The sequence below is a fragment of the Cupressus sempervirens genome, chromosome 6, assembly GCF_028749045.1.
Source record: "Cupressus sempervirens isolate cs-2001-9-10 chromosome 6, ASM2874904v1, whole genome shotgun sequence".
Lineage (NCBI taxonomy): Eukaryota > Viridiplantae > Streptophyta > Pinopsida > Cupressales > Cupressaceae > Cupressus > Cupressus sempervirens.
Window position 1 is genome coordinate 175657256 of NC_143123.1, and position 17400 is coordinate 175674655.

General features: G+C 34.3%; 2 protein-coding genes across 3 annotated transcripts in view; one reads left to right on the top strand and one right to left on the bottom strand.

Moving 5' to 3' along the window:
- Positions 1-17400, top strand: part of LOC149551819 (2-oxoglutarate (2OG) and Fe(II)-dependent oxygenase superfamily protein) — a 221255-nt gene that overhangs the window by 143244 nt on the left and 60611 nt on the right. For both annotated transcript variants that reach the window (XM_089787321.1, XM_089787323.1), the window contains exons 10-11: positions 13939-13994; positions 14642-14742. In XM_089787321.1, the coding sequence (XP_089643447.1) occupies positions 13939-13994; positions 14642-14742 (157 nt within the window). The remainder of the gene's footprint in view (positions 1-13938; positions 13995-14641; positions 14743-17400) is intronic.
- LOC149551820 (uncharacterized) lies at positions 6241-9545 on the bottom strand. Its single transcript, XM_089787320.1, has 6 exons — positions 8879-9545; positions 8507-8739; positions 8239-8391; positions 7690-8090; positions 7147-7552; positions 6241-7012 (listed from the first exon to the last, which is right to left on the bottom strand). The coding sequence occupies exons 1-6, from the start codon at positions 9499-9501 to the stop codon at positions 6432-6434; spliced, it is 2397 nt and encodes a 798-aa protein (XP_089643446.1). The 5' UTR covers positions 9502-9545; the 3' UTR covers positions 6241-6431.

The window sequence follows — 17400 nt, forward strand, 5'->3', positions numbered from 1 at the left end:
AGGTTTGCAAAACATGTACAGATCAGAATTGCTTTTGTCACTTATAACCGTATTGATTTATCAGAATCATCCTGTTCAGCAAATTATTTTTTCATCCAGATAGGCATTGGAGATGGAATTTTTTGCTAACCCCATGGTTTGAAAGAATCAGATTTATGACTGTAATTTCAAGAATTATAATGCATTGATTTGCTGCAGTTAGATTATGTATTGAGTGAATAGATTTGGCTTTCCGGTTTTCTGTTTCTAGAAGAAAGTTTAATTTGATTTGATCTAGTTTTTTTATTTATAAATACCTGAGTAGTTGATTTCATTGATATTAATTGCCACTTGTTAATACTCAGCTGCAAGCTAATTCCTGAATAGTGTATGTGTGCATTGGCTCTCCTTCCACATTTACAACTATCTACTTCACGTTAACACAGAGATGCTGAATAAAACAAGGTTAAGATTATCTATACTGGTAATAGGAGAATTCATGTTGGAGTATCGCTTCAGTCCGTAGTAATGCCAATGCTCTATGATACCATATTGTTATAATATGGCAATGGCTACAATGATTCGATTGTAGGATACAAGAGTCAACAATGTTTTGATCACTCTTATAATCTTCGTTGTCTTTGTCGGCAATTTATTCATGCCACTATTCAATCTCTCACCAATGCAAGGAGCTCGATTATGCAAACAAAGAATTCGTCCACCAGAGCCACTTCAAACCACTTCTAATAGTTATTGTGTATTTCAATACATATGATATATTCACCATAGACATAATAATATTATTCTTTGCCCCAAACAAAAGGTTTCATAAGTCCAATTACAAATATCTCAATTTAGGTATCCTTTTATGTTTATTCTTTTGCAATTTTGTCTCTCAAGGACTTCACAAAATTGAAATATTTTGTGAACACATCCCTTGGTCTTTCATTAAACTAAAATGTATGATATATTATATTTTATTGTTATTTGTTTATTTATTTCTTTTTATAGTTTAATTTTATTATTATTAATTATCAAGCCTTATTTCAGAAATAAAACATCACTGTTTGAGAACAAACGTTCATGATGAATTCATCATGTCAACTTTAGAGCTAGCTACACTGTGAAATTAATGGTGATTCCACTCATATTTCTAAAGTAGTGGTAATCGTTGAATGTTGTTGCAGTGTCACACCTAGTTCAATCACCGTAAGCTACTGGAGTTAGGCTTGGACAATATTATAGCTCCAACATTGGAGAATTACAACTATTGATAGAGTGAATTCATTAGAGTTGTTGTGTACTTTTTCAAGGAATCACAAAAGATCGATCATCTTTTCTATAATTAATTGACATTCTTCTTGGAGCAAGTACATACCACTATTAACTTGACTGATGCACGAGCCATCATTGCGACATGAGGACGGGAACCTTTGGTTTGAAAAACTTAAGGTGTTAGAGCAATTGCCAAGCATTTTGTAAGCCAATAATAGCGCTTGAGATTTATCCTTTTGGAAGTTGTACTAAATGGATTAGATCATAAAATAGCTTTCAAACTAGATACAAGGTAGATTGATCTAACTGAGATTGAAATTATAGGGAGGGATAGTAGCTTGTAGAGACTGCTAAGATAGCACAATCCTTATAGAGTTCGAGAGGATTGCTAGTTAGAATCATCTAGGATGTAGTAGGAGATAGCTTCATGGTATAAGAGTGGTCATACATCTGATTGCTGAAAAAAATGACCTTTCGTAGTGGTTTACAATGTGTATTAGAGAATAAGTGTAATGTCTCGGTTGAGTGATTTAGACTAACAAGGCATCGATTGTCCATTGCCCTCATTCGCACGCCAGCATTGTCAACGATTCTAGAGCACTATGGAATATAAGAAAGCCATATAGAATCAGTTGGCCGTACAATGTAGGGGATGAGGTTTATGTATGGTGTGGGAGAGGCTAATTGTATGGGGTAGAGGATGGTGCACAGGTCCATATGGTGGTAGACATGTATGATAGGTGAGGATGGAGACCATATGGGTGGTTGGAGGAATGAGACATACGGTTGATTGGGCAATGTACAAGAGTTCTGACTTTCATAAGGTAGCAATCCATATAGATGAAAGAATGTGCTTAGCGGAGGTATTTTGTATGATGAAGGATGTTGGGCTGTCGTATGATGACTGGAAGTCTTTGTGTGGCTAGATTGGCTGTGATATGTTGAGACCATACAATTTAAGGCTGTTGGTTGTACAAATGGCAAGATTGTTTAAGGTGTTTACCAAATGCCATAACAATGAGTTCATTTGTACAATCACTTATACTATATAGATACCAACAAATGAACACCATGTAGTAAAGATATCAATGAACACCATAGATAGTTAAATGGAATGTATTTGCCATAATATAGATTTATAGTCACAAACAAAGATAGTGCTCTAGATGTGCCAGATCAGGAACAAGTATACTAATAAGTAGAATAGAGTAGGCCTGAAACCCACAGAAACTGCACAAACCAAGTGGGGAAGATCTTTCACTTCCGAAATGGCGAATAGAGCAGAATTCCAACTAGAACTTGCAATTACAATAAACAAATCAAGCCGCATACCTAAACAATCCAACTTGACGGACTATATACCCCGTCGGAGAAGAATTCTTGGTGTAGAAACTAAGTGTTGACACATGACATGACAAACACCTATGGATAAATTAATAGAAATGGACCCTAAGATATACTAAAGTAATCGGTCCCCCATACAAAGTTTTAATATTTTATTTTATTTATGACACAGACATTACAATAAGGCAACTCAGACAAGAAACAATGCTATAAGCCACTCGAGTTTCCTTCAATCAAAATATATCACAAATATTCCTCCATGATTCAAACATTGAAATTTCATAAAAAGGGAAGATGCAATATTGATATTATTGTCGTAATTGAATCTTTAGAAGTTATGTGTATTCAAATTCCTACTTGAGATATATTTGTATTGTGCAAATTATTCTCAGCTGGTTTTCTTGTTAATTGTTATTATTCGTGTTGAGATGCTTTAGTGGTATTAGAGCTGGTGATCTTGCGAACTTGTTTGGGAGATTCAAGGTTCGGATTTTAACATTGAAGCAAGGCAACAAAAGATAGATGGTGGTTGACTAAGGTTCTGCATGAAGCATGTAGTAAGCATAACAATCAACATCAACCTAGGGATGATATTTTACACACTTTGAATGAATTGGGTGGATGCTTCAGCATAGTAGAGTAGTCACCGTTAGATGTGTTGCGGCTAGCACTTGTTCCTATAGCGACTTCTTTAAGTCAATACAAGTTGTTGAGGCATTCAAATAAGGAGGTTAATTGATGGTTACTTTGTGCTTAAGTCGGATTATGGGAATATGTCATGTCCCCTTTCTGAAAGGAAATAAATAAATAAATAATAAGTCTAAATACAAAATAGATAAAGAAAATAATGGTAAATGAAACTGAAATAAATTTAATAATCATAAAAGAAATTGAAATAAATTTTGTAATAATAAATATAAATATAAATAAATAAATTATTCAATATAATATAATTAAAATTTAAATGAGTAATCATAATAACTAATTAAATGTAAATAAAAGATAAATAATATAAATACATAGGAAAGTTTGGCTTATAATGGGAAGTCTGTATTACGACGAAACATGAAGTTGACATATATATCCTTACGTGGCACAAGAACAGTCTTTGTAAGAGAATTAATCAAAAGATAACTACTAATCAATTATCCCTCAAGATACAATCTCTTGGAATGGAGTAGACATGTTCTTTGGCACTAAAAATAGACATGTTCGATAATGAAAGGTATATATAGGAATTAGCATGGATCCATGAAAGGGGTAAGGAACATGAATAATATTGGTAATTTCATCAGCAAAGAAGATAGTACATATCAAACAAGAAAAGAAAAGACAAAATAACTAAAAAACAAGACAAGATTTCAGAAAGAAAGCAACTGTATACCCATGAATTATGTGCGGTACTGAACGTATAATAAGTAGTAGCAGCATAAAATGCAACAGTTCATTCTTAAACAGGCAGCAATTAATATATCAAAGGTAGTGCTTGAATAAGTGGGGATTAACAAGTGCGGCAATTCATATGATGCATTCAGCAATGATTTTAATAAGCAACGATAAAATCACACGGATTTTTATTATATAGCGTCCAAGAAGAACAAACAAACAAAAAATTAATAAACAGCAATTTTTACATGTTATTAATGAAAGCAATCATATGGAAAAGTATTCATCTAGATTATAAAGAGCAATAAGGAATATATACAAGCCAAAATATCTTGGCTTGTAGCCACACTGACTTGACAACGATTAAGGAAAGTGCAGTTCAAGATGAGGTGGTTATGTTCGAAGAATTAACAGCAACATTGCAAGCTACAGAAATTCAATGCATCTGAAGATATAAAATTGCTTAACATGAAAGTAGAGATTAGAAGGGAATATCAAAGATGGGAAGATCAACATCTATAAGAGTTAGATCATTTTAGGGAAGGAGACTTGAGAATCATATCAGCAAGTAGAGGTATGGAGAGACATTAAAGAAATTATTGTATCAAATGGTGCAATTGTTTCAGAGTAATAAAAGTTATTATCATGTGATTAGCTTAAACGAAATAATTTCTCTTAATGGTGCAATTGGTTTCTAATTAGTACTGATTCCAAGAGCTGCAACTAAATAAGAAAAGATGTGATCCTTTGATATCGTATATTTAAAGAGAAAGATATCAGAAATAGCACGGGGAGTAACACAAGAAGCATGTACAATAAAAGCCATGGACTATGATAAAGTGTAGATTCATTGTATGGACATATTTTTTAGGATGTGAAGAAGAGAATCAAGTATATAGTATATACAGGAGACTGAGAATTATAGATCTGTGGAAACCTTCTATCAGATTTGTGGGAGACACATCATGATCATGATACTTACAGAAACAAAAGATTGATCAATCAATCAGATAAGCACCCCAAACAAATAAGAACAAAGATCATTAATGGAACAATAAGCAAATCCATTGATCAGGACCATGAGCAGAGAACATCTTCGTTGCCTTCATTTGTAGTGGATATAATAAGATCTTTGTATAGAAACAAGCAAATTCTTAGCGAGTGTCAAGAATCAAGGATTTTCTTAGTGAGTGTCAAGATAGATGGCATTCTTAGTGAGTGTTGAGACATGATCCAAGATATTCTTGGTGGAGGGCATTCGTGATGAATGTTAAGATTCCGAAAGAGAATCTAGAGATTCAAGATATTCTTGGTGGAAGGCATTCGTGATGAATGCTGAGATTCCTAAATGGAATCCAAAGATCCAAGATATTCTTGGTGGTGGGCATTTGTGATGAATGTCGTGATTCCAAATTGGAATCTAGAGAGATATTTTAATTATCTCCTAGAGATAGTATATATTAGTAGTGGTAAAATACATATGCATATGTAAAGAGGGATGAGCCTTGATGGTGTCTATAAGATAAGATAAGATAATGATATTAATGTCCAATGGAAGACCACAAAAAGGTCTATGGGACTGAAGGATTACAACAAGAAAGCTGATAACAACAGGAGCGCCAAACGGTCTCCGAAAGAAAAGCGCAAAACAAAGAAAGAAGAGCAAAAGGAACCAAGAGAGGCCAAGACAAAGACTAAGAGTCCTTTCTAGGTAGAAAGAAATCAGCCACAAAAGGATACACCTGCCGATGGATAGAAGCTTTGTTCTGTCTCTGTAAAGTCCTAGATGAGTGTCGTTGATGCAAGAGGCCAGTATGGGGTCTGACAGATTTGGAGTGCCTGGAAGAACTGGTAGAACTAGATGACCTTTTCACACCCCGTAGAGGAGACAAGGGTGTGAAAAAGGCAGTAATGACCCGAGTAGAAGTATGCCGGTGAGGAAGTAGTGATTGTAACCAAAGAAACGTGAATCGGAATCGGATCGGAATTGGCAAGGCCGAATCGAATCGTGAATCGGCAATGAATCGGCAATGAATCGGCGATGAATCGGCAAATTTGAAAAAACCCTTTAAATTTAAAGATTTTAACAATTTAAAACTTATTTCATGCACCCTTTATTGAATATAACTTAAGCACACTATAACATCATCAAATAGAAGTTAAAACTTAACATACATAAACATGAAACATAAAATCCATCACATACGTAACTATGTTATCTAAGATTCTAAAATGTAAATTGTAGGCTAGCTGAAGTAAATAGAAATCAAATGATCATAATGATTTAAATCATAGAATGTATGTAAGATGATCCATAAGACATCAAATCATAAATTTATGTAAGAATCTAAGATGAAGATCCATGAAAGTTTGAAACTTTGAAACATATGTCTATCAATGATTCAGTATCAATATCTGTAAACAAAATATAAAAACAAGGCTCCAGCTCAAGCCTCAGGCTCATAGTCATCATCATCCTCAACATCATCCTCAAGCTCGGCTACAGCCTCAGCCTCAGCCTCTGAGTATCCAGTCTGCCTAGTAGCAAGGCGTCTAATGTAGGTCCTAGAGGACTGTCGAGCCATATCTCCCGCATATAAGATGGGCTCACGAATGTCGCTAGGGCCTGTCTCTGTGCGTGCACGTGTGCGTCTACCAATGCCTGAAGAACGTGCTCTAGCTGCCTCAGCCTCTATATCCACCTGGTCAATCCACGCACGGTCTTCCTCAGTGAAGACTGGATCTACAACCTCTGTGAGCCACTCTGATTCTGGATCAATCTCCTCCAGAATGATCGGAGAGGAGTCAGTGCCCAAAATCTGTCTGATCCTAAGACGGAGGTTGTAATGAACGAAGACAAGATCATTCAACCTCTGCACTGTCAACCTGTTTCTCCTCTTCGAGTGGATGTGCTCGAACATGGACCAATTGCGCTCACATCCAGAAGCGCTGCTTGGCTGACTCAGAATACGAATGGCAATTTTTTGAAGTTTTGGGGTTGTGGCCCCAAACATTTGCCACCATCTATCTGAAATAAGGGAAAATAAAAATAATTAGTCTCATTTACAAATTACAAATTACAAGTTAACTCTAAAATTACATAATCAACTTTAAGTTTAGAATCTAGATTCATGAACATTGAATATATTATTTAATTTTTACCTGGCTGTATTGTTTCCCGAGCATCTATGGCTACCCTGCTAGAGAAAAGTGGCCCTTCTTTATTATTGAACTTATCAAGCTCAATAATTGCAGCACTGCTATCCTCATCAGTACTCAACCTCTGGATCACTGTATATAATCCGGTGAGAACCTCCTCATCCGCCTTGAAGTCAGGACGGAAATGAAATGTCGAATTCAAAAAGTAAGCTGCTGCATGGATGGGTCTGTGGAGCTGATTCTGCCATCTCCTATCAATGATGTCCCAAATAGGGGCATACTTCTCCTGCACTCCTGCATACTGAGCTTTAATGGCCTCCTTGGCCCTATCCATGCCCTCATATATGTAGCCCATAGAGGGCTTCTCCCCATCAGCAGTTCGTAGGAGAGATACAAGAGGCTTAGTGGCCTACATATAAAGTAAAACAAAAATTTGAGTCAAAACTTAAACATAGAATAATTCAATAATATAAGGTAAAACTAAATCATTAAACAATTAGCATAGTAAACTGTAAAATATTAAATGTTAAATTGCAATAAAATTACCTTAAGTATTTCTCTAGCAGGTTTCCAAAAACCATCATCATCAAATATGCAATCCACCACATCTATCCCTGCAGTGGTCGTAGCATAGGAAGATGAAATCCACTCCCGCCCAACAAACATGCTCCTCAAATCATCCCTTGATGTCAACAAGGACTGCAAGGTGATGAAATTCGAGGCAAACCTCGTGATCCCTGGACGAGCTAACTCTTTGTCTCCTGTGTAATTCCTCATTGTGCTAAGGACAAATGAATGATTATAAATAAACTTACATATGTTTTTTGCCCTTTCCACACATGACTTGACCCACTCAAGTTTGCCAATTTCCTCCAACATGAGGTCAAGGCAGTGTGCTGCACAAGGGGACCAAAATATGGTGGGGTGCCTCTCCATCAAAAGTTTGCCTACAACAATTTTAAGATAATTAGAAATTCAAATTTCAAACATGTTAGAACTTAGAACTTAGGAAACTTAGAAATTCTAAGTTAGAATTAGAAAAAGTTCAAAATTCAAATAAATTTATTTTCAAAACTTAAAAAGTTAAAAGTTTACCTGCAGCAACATAACTTGCTGCATTATCCGTCACCACTTGCACCACATGTTGTTCCCCCACCTTTGCTATAACTTCCTCAATAACCTCACATAAGTATGTGGCGTTTTTTACATGAGCAGAAGCATCAATGGATTTGAGGAACATGGTATATCCTACAAGTAACAAAACAACGAATTATAATTACTATTAGCAATCAACAAATCAAAATTTGAAATAGTCAATCACGATTCAAAATTATGTATGTAGGAAAGTAGAATGATCAATCACCTCCACAGGATACAAGAAAATTGAGGAGTGTTCTTCCCCTCCTATCTGTCCAACCATCAGTCATGATGGTGCAACCCTTTTCGATCCACTCCTTTCGGTTGTCCTCAAGCTCATGCCTCATATCCTCAACCATTTCCTCCAGGAGGTATCCACTCAACTCAGCCTCAGTTGGGGCTTTAAACCCCGGACCACAAATGGCAACTGCATCTATCATGTTCTGCCAATAAGGAGTCCTGTCACAAATAGATAATGATATTGATTAGAAATTTAGATGTCAAAAACTAAAATCATAAAACAAGTAGATATAATTAAAGTTTTACTTTTACTTTTAACTTTAACTTTGAAGATAACAAAGAATAAAGAATCAATTACCTGGCTGCAATAAATGGAATGTTGCAAAAGTACCAGAATTTGCAAATCTCTTTTCTGGCAGCATCATGAATCTCCTTGTTCAAACCCATGCCCTCAAGCGTGGGTTGGGAGCCAGGAGTAGTGCGGGGCACAAAGTAACTATCCATTCTGCTTTTTCGCACTCTAGGCCGCAATAGGTTGGTGTTGGACTCTGTCTCAGTATGAGACCGACTACCACTAACACTCACATGAGCACTAGCACTAGGATGAAAAGGAGGCCTAGAAGAACCCTCCCCAACACAACCTACGGATGTGGAAGCTGATGCAGATGCACTTGCAGATGTAGATGCGGTTGCGGATGTGGGAGCACGGGAGCCAATACCTCTTAAACCTTCAAGTTGCATTTTCTTAGTCAACTTGTCTTGTTCAATTTTTTCTAATGCCACTAAACAAGAGCGTTTTGCCTCAGCGGTTTGTTGAGTGCAAACTGTGACATCATGGCCAGGTATGCCAGCAATGTGGTATTTCAATCTATAGATACCTCCCGAATTTATTTTTTCTTTGCAAAATATACATTTTGTTTGATATTTGGTTCTCCCAGGAAACTCTTCATTATATTTCCAGCATTCATCTTTTTTACCCATTGTGGAAATTGGAAAATGAAAGCAAAGGGCTGCTGCAATAAAAAAATTCATGTAAAAAATCAAAGTTTGCAACTAATAAACAAAAACTGCAAAACAACAAACCCTAGTTTGCAATTTAGTAAAAGTTAAAACTAAAAATAAAAAACATTCAAGATTTGCAAATGAACACTAAAAAAATTTAACAAAAAATGCATACTACACTAACATGCAAAAAAAAAACCAACACTTACCTCTTGCAAATGAGTTGAGGAGTGTTGATATTGACTCCTTAATGCTCCCAATGCAATTTATGGCCTCCCCAAATGGACTTCTGATCTCTTTGGTGCTCTTCCTTCTTGCCGGTTGGAAACCTATGGATTCTCTTTTCTCTTCTTCTCTCTCACTCTTCCTCTCTTCTACTCATACTAAGCAAATAGAAGGCTCTTTAGGGTTATAACAAAGAGGAAAGTCAACTTAGAAAGCAAATAAAACATGTGTTTTTTTTTAAAAATTGAACTTTCTATCCTTGCTGCCGCGGCCGATTTCTGGCGATACCCGATGGCGATTCTGGCGATTTTTTCCATGAATCGCCGATTTTGGCGATTCAGGCGATTCATGCGAAAAAATCGCCACCAGCGATTTCCGATTCCAAAAAAATCGGGAGCCATGAATCTTATCGCGATTTCGGCGATTTCATGGCGATTTTTGGAACTATGATTGTAACTGACTATCACAGAGAATAGTGGCCTCTTGAAGATAAAGTGCAAGGCATCGCTGGTCATAGTAATTGAAAAACCCAGAAAGAGAAACAATCTCGAAACAGGAAGAAAAACCTCCCTTTGATCTCATAATAGATAAGGCACCGGAAAATAAAGCGAGTCTTTGTCTCAATCTCATCTAAAGTACACAACTTCCAAATCTGTTCCCCGCTGTCAATATGATGGTCGGTCTGAGCTTGAAGATGGTGAGAACCAACTCTGAAGGACCCCAAAGAGATACACAGGGTGTGAGACCACTACTGAGAGAGGTAGCTAGGATGAACAATAATCCCATCAGAGATCTCTATAGATCTACTGAAGGCTGAATTGCTTGTCTGATTGTGGCAAAAAGAATTGTAGCAAGGGATTTGACTGTACTTCAATGGAACTGATCAAGGCACAGAGAGATGCTATTATACAACCACTTATGTATCAGATTGTAGTCTGAATTGTGATTGTAAGTAGTGTGACTTCCTTAGGGTGGGTGCCCAAGGCTATTTGAGTAGTGAAATCTAGGCCATGTGGTTTCATGAATGTGCATTCCCCATATTGTAATAATCTATACTTTTAACAAGGCATTAGTCTTATTGTGGATATCAGCCCCACTTTGACATTCACCCTATTTGGGTTTCCACAATGAAAGGACTTTGTGTCATGATGTGCTAATGTTTAATGATTTATGTTTACATGCTTTACATTCTACAAATCAATAAGAAGGATTATTTGAATAAGGATTTACTATATTAAGGGTTTCAAGGGTTTGAGAGTTTAAGTGTTTTTGAAAGCAACTTATTCACCCCCTTCCCCTTAGTTGCTTGCTGCCTATTCCAACATGTTAATTTTAATTTAAGTGGGAATTGATATAGAAAGAGTGAAAATGCCATTAGAGAGAATGGTCGTTTGATCAGTAAGAACATAAAGAAATGTGTCATCATAATCACTTTAAAATATCTACAAATGTTTAAATATTCATTTGGAAAACTTGCCAAGCAAAATTAAATGGGAATATTAGAGCTCGTCTAATCTCATTAAATGCATGGAGTGTGGAATGGAAGAAAATCGTAATTGCTAATTATGGGATTCGATTGTTAGAAATGACCACAATATCAACTAAAATGGAAGAAAGCTAGTGAACGATATCAAAAGAGATAGAGATAACTAGTAAGTGTGTAAAGGGAAATTCAAAAGATATTTTGAGTGATTGGGTTGTGATTGATTGTTATTTCAAGATCATAATTAAAAGAACCAATTCACAAGGAATCTTAGTTACTAGAGAGACCTAGGATTCAACAAGCATGGACACGTTGATCAGGTTGATTACGAAGAAATGGAAAATTGCATTTTCACACTTTATCACCAGGCAAAGGTTCAAGGAAGTGTTAAAATATAAGCATAAACTCATTCTTAATGCAGCAAGTATTTTAGAAATGAATTTTATACATGTTGGCTGTGAACTAGAGAAAATACAAACATACCATTGAGTTTTTGGTAACTCTCTTAGTAGTAGGAGAAAAAAAAATAACATCTAGTGAAATATGCAATAAGACTTTTAGTAAGGAGTTTTTGGGAGATCTAGATAGAGTTTTGTTAAACATAGATAGTAAAATAACCATTCCTCACCTACATTATTTTGCTATGACAATGAAAGATGGAAGTGAATTTCATGGATTTCCAAAAAGAATTAGGTGGAGCTTAGGTAACAGGAATGCTCCTAGGTGTCCTCTGCTCATAGATGGGGAAGATCGAGACCAAGAAATTCAAAAGTTTTCCATTAAGAGGAATTTTGATTTGCTTAAAAGGTGTTGGGGATTTCAGATGTGTTGGGAGAAGTTATAGGGGACTGATTGGATGAATTTGAGGATTGGGTCTATCAATATATGTATGAAGAGGGCATAGATGGTTTGGGGAGCGAGTTCTTCTAGATTAAAGAATGAAGAAGAATAAGAAGGAAGAAAGGAGTACTTAGTTGAGATTATCAGCCAACCACATGAGGCAATTTGGAAGCAGGTTAGTCTTCGTCAGTTGCTAGTGATGTTCTCTGGTGCCAGATCCATTAGAAGAATCCAATTCTTGTTAGGATCTCGGGTGTATGGTCTCTTTTGTGGCTCCATAGGGAGACAAATACTCTCCTACCTTTCTGCTTGGTTCTACATGCCTTTTGGTTGTTCTAGTATATACCGTTTTGTTGAGCATTTTATAGTTATAGTATTTTGAAGTATCCACTTCAAGCAAGAATGTGATTTGTTTTTAGCAAAAGACTTGGGTGGATTAAGTTAAAAGTTTTGAGGGGGTTTGTGATGCTCTATCTCTCAGGCTTGTAGCCTATATATGCATAAACAACTTTATATTAGTGATTAGTTTTATCAGTGGGCATTTTAGCTTGAGGACAATCTTTCATATGAAGCCTCTTTTTATTTTATTAGGTTATAGCTAGAATTATTTTGTTTCAGTAATCTGTGTTTTAGACAATTTATTTGTATTATGTAACTTTCTTTATCATATATTTTAATATAATCTTTAATTGCTACAACCTTTCCTTGATAAAAAAATGAAACAAAACAATATAAATATATTATTAAAATACATCAAATAAATGATAAAATCGTATGATAAATTAATGTCTACAATAAATATACATTTTAATAATTACATAAATTTAAAGATCTTATATTTAATTTTTGAAACGAAGGCTGTGATGGCCAAACGTAGATGTTACACAATTGAAGAATAGGAACATTGTCATTGTTTTTATATAGTTTATTTTCTTATGATAGAATTATGAGTGGTATGTCTCAAGTAATGCTTGACAACAAATCCCAATTCATCATTTGCCCATCAATCCTCATCCCACCCACACAACCTTAGCAAGTAGGTGAACCGATTTATGATCTTCGTAGCTTATTGAACAACCTATGTTCCATATTTTTATTTTCCTTTTCCTATAAAATAATTAAGAAAATTTATATAGCTTCAAGCCATCTTAATTATCTTTTCAATTGCACTATTTTTATTCGCATAATTCACTTGGGTAAACTTAGGTATGTGCGTTGGGAATACCAAGGCTTGACCCAACTTAGGATCTAAATTTGAGCAGGTTTAATTCAGGTACATCTAGCATTGTAAGCATGCCTAGAAATACAATTATAGAAGTTGGAGAAATTCAGCTGCAATATTGTCCAACCTTGGACTAGATTTTGGACTTTCTCATCAAGTCCCTTAGCTTGGATAAATCTATAAAATTTAAAGACAAGCTTGACATGTATTCAATAATGACCATAATGAGAGGATTAGGGGGCATCTCTCTCTAATAGTTGGGTAAAAAAGAGATCGCGGCGCCCCGAACCGGAAGAAGCTAGATCAACTGGATGGAGGATTAACTCTCTAGAATATAAAATTATAGTGATCATGCTAGTATTGTTCATACACTTAGTTAGAAAGTCACTTTACAACTTTATTTTACTCAAATTATTTAAACACAACTTAATATTTACATTAGTCATTTTAGGTTTAGGGTTCACACCACACTTATGTTAGGGTTTCTTAAATTTCTTTGCTGTAAAATGACCATTGCTCTTTCAGACTTTCAGTAATAGAGTAAAGAAATATTCTCTCCTTCAAGTTCTCCCTTTTGTTCTTTCTTGGTTTCTTCTTTTGCATTGCTTTTGTGATAAGTAACCATATCAAATGTTGATATTTTCAGTGACAATGATAGCACACCTTGGTGTGGGTGGCATACAGACCATGGCTCTTTGACAGGTACTGCTTGGTTTTATTTGATCTTATTTATTTTAAACATGTGTATTGATAGTATGTAGCTTACTTAAACATTACTAATAGTCTATTAATTTTCCTATTACTTTGAAAATTACATTGAAGTATGCGTTATCTGAGACCATGCGAGAAGCTTGTACAGTAAATTGATACAATTTTGTAGGACTGGATCACTCAAAATTAATGAAACTTTACGAATAAAATTAGTTATTACTTGATCAAACTCATGTATACCCAATAGTTTTAAAACATTCCATCAAATAGGCTATTTGTAATTATAAAGTTGATCTCAATTTTTTTAAACGAGTATGTTTACATCTTAGCATGTATCTTCGATTGGTTTAATTGCCATTTCATTTTTATTTCACAATATTTGAGACATTATGTGCTCCCATTGTGTTATTAGAGATATGTACATCTCTGCATTCCCATATGTCAATTATTATCACTAGTGCAATTCAATATTAAGTTAAACTAAATGGAATATAGTCTTATATTTGAATTCAGCGACTAGAGTTATAAAAATGCTTCAGAATATAGGATAAATGTAAAACTAAGGTATTTTGGTTTGATCAAATTTATGTCATAGTACTAATCTAGTTAACTACAACTTTTTTGTTTGCCATACTTAGGTCTTACTTCTGCAATGTATATGAAAGGCAACTCAGAAGTAACTTGTCCTGATAATACTGCTGGGCTTTATATCAAAACTCGTACAAATGATGTTGTCAAAGTAAGAATTTTTGGGCTTTATAAAAGATTTCATTTTTGAATTCTTTCTAACCTGGAACCAATATTGTTTCTTGTAATATGACTAATTTGTTCCATTGCATATAAAATTTTATTTTTAAAATGAATTGTGTTCAATATCCGGTATGTTATGTGGCTTTAGTTGTTTAAGACTGGACAGTTGTGAATTCCTGTTTCTTTATTGGGCGGCCACACAATTTTGTCAAAGTAAAACTTAAACAAATATCCTAAACAGTCAATGTTCTGCTGGGTCATTTTGGTGTAAAATTACAAGACAAAAAGAATGAAATTAATTGCTACAAGCATAGGGAAAATAAATGTTTGAAATGATCATGCATAAATATTTGTTTCTCTTGACATCTACAGACCACCAAGGTTGAGTGCTTCCACTCCTCTGTAGTAAGATATGAAAAATATCTCTGGCATGCTCTAACTTCATACAACATGGATATGTTTTCTTATTGTCCCTATCCTGCAAGATCAGCATTTAGAACATTTACATTGAGATTAAGGTTGTGCAGTTCTTTTGAAATCAGCATGCAAATATGTTTGATTTCACTCATCGACAGTGCTTATTTTAATTCAGTTTATAGTTAAGCCTTGGATTTATTCTTATTTGCATAAAATATTGCATTATAGGAAGTCAGCATAGATATATAAGAAATCCATTTCAGGAATAATATGGCTTTCAAAGGAAGTGCATAACAGAGGATTTGTTAACGTAAAAGAGTCAAACAAGTTGTGTTGACTATTATCAGCCCTTTCATGAATTTACCTGTAGTCAAGAAAAGGAAATGTCATGTTGTAAGACTATCCATTAAATGCACACATTTTAGTCATTTATATAACTACATGCAGTAAAGACCAAGGGGTTCCCTTATAGTTTAGTCATTTAAATAACTACATGCTGTGGCCTTATAGTTTGTATCTCATACTTTAGGAAAGTGTGAGAACTCTATGGCTGTTGTAGTGGGATGATACTATTTCTGTTTGGTTGGTTTTATTCATTCTACATGCTCAATGATCAAATGCGCAGGATATGACTTTGAAATGAACTACCCAAGACATCTGATTTTCAATGATTTTTTGGTACATTTTAATGTGGCCAATTGGAATGGTGACAGATTTTAAAGCCATTAGTTTAAACTTTGATATGAAAAAAGGATTAATAGCATTGCAAAACGTGTGAATCATAGTCTTGAGACTTGAAATGAATATAAACTTGGCAACCTGAATTTGGCCCAGTCTTGGGCTTGGTGAATAAACTTGGCCATAATTCAACTATATATATATATATATCTATATATATAATTTATTCAGAAAGTAAGTGATAAATACTTACTTTATTTTATTCAATATAAAATCAGCTCCTGTTATGCACAAACTCTAATCAATTAAATTTTGCACACTTTTGAATACACAAAGAAGTAAGAAATGTGAATTTGAAAGTTAAAATTTGAAAGTGGATATGATAGAAATTTTTCTTTGATATTCTTAAAAATTGTTTTCGTGTTCACAAAAGTATATAGATGCATCAAAAGAAAAGAGCATAGAAAGATTAACATGATGTTGAGAGGTGCCACTTTTCTTGAGATATACAATGTTGGACTATGACATTTTGTGTATATCAAGTAACTATAGCCATTCTATTCATACAAGAGGTAGCAACAAGTTGGTGTCCTCAATGGCCTTGTCACCTCTTTTTGTATGGGTTCGTTGTGTTGTCCTGCATTTTGTCACCACAAAATGTAGGTAATAGTATGAAACTTTTTCAACTTAGCTTCACATTTCTCCAAGTTTGGTTCTCTATTTAATTGGTCAGTATTGATCAACCAATCAACTCCAATTAATATAACGAATTCTTTTATTGAAGGCTTTCGTCAAGTCCTCTTTGTTTTTCTATTTGTCGAGCCTATGCTTGATTTTTGAGGCCTTCTGAATCATTTTTTCTCGTTTTTCAGTATATGTTTGTTGGTTTTTAGTCCTTTGGTTTTGTTCAAGTAATTGCATTCGGTTTTCCCTTCGATTTGATCTATCTTAGGGCTTAATCAGAGTTGGCAATCAAAAGATATGACCAATTTAGTACCCAAAAAGAGGACCTTTTAGGTGCAATTGCATGAATTAAAAATATCATGTTATATTTTTAAGTTGACATTTTCTTTTTGAAAAATATAACATGAATTCATTTAATGTTATGTTTTTAAGTTACTTTATCATTTTGATTTTTCACTTAAAGTAAATATAGTGCACTTTATGTTATATTTTTAAGTTGAGTTGCTTTTTGATTTTTCATTTAAGTGACTATATTTATTATATTGTTTGATTAATTTTTGATTTTTAAATCAAATGTTCTAGTAAATATTAATTTTAAAATGATATTTGCACATTATATTTTGAATATGATAATGTAAATGTTATATATGACCCATTTAAGTAATATTTCATCAAAAATTAAATTGATGTGTGCTTAATTCATCACTTAAGTTGTGTAAAAACATGTCTACAAGTATATTTCATAAAAAAAATGCAATTGCACTTAAAAGGGTGCAATTTTGAAAGAAAATGCATGTAACTGCATAAAAAAAATTGCAAATGCATATTGCTCAAACATACAATCACACCTAAAAAGTGATATATGCAT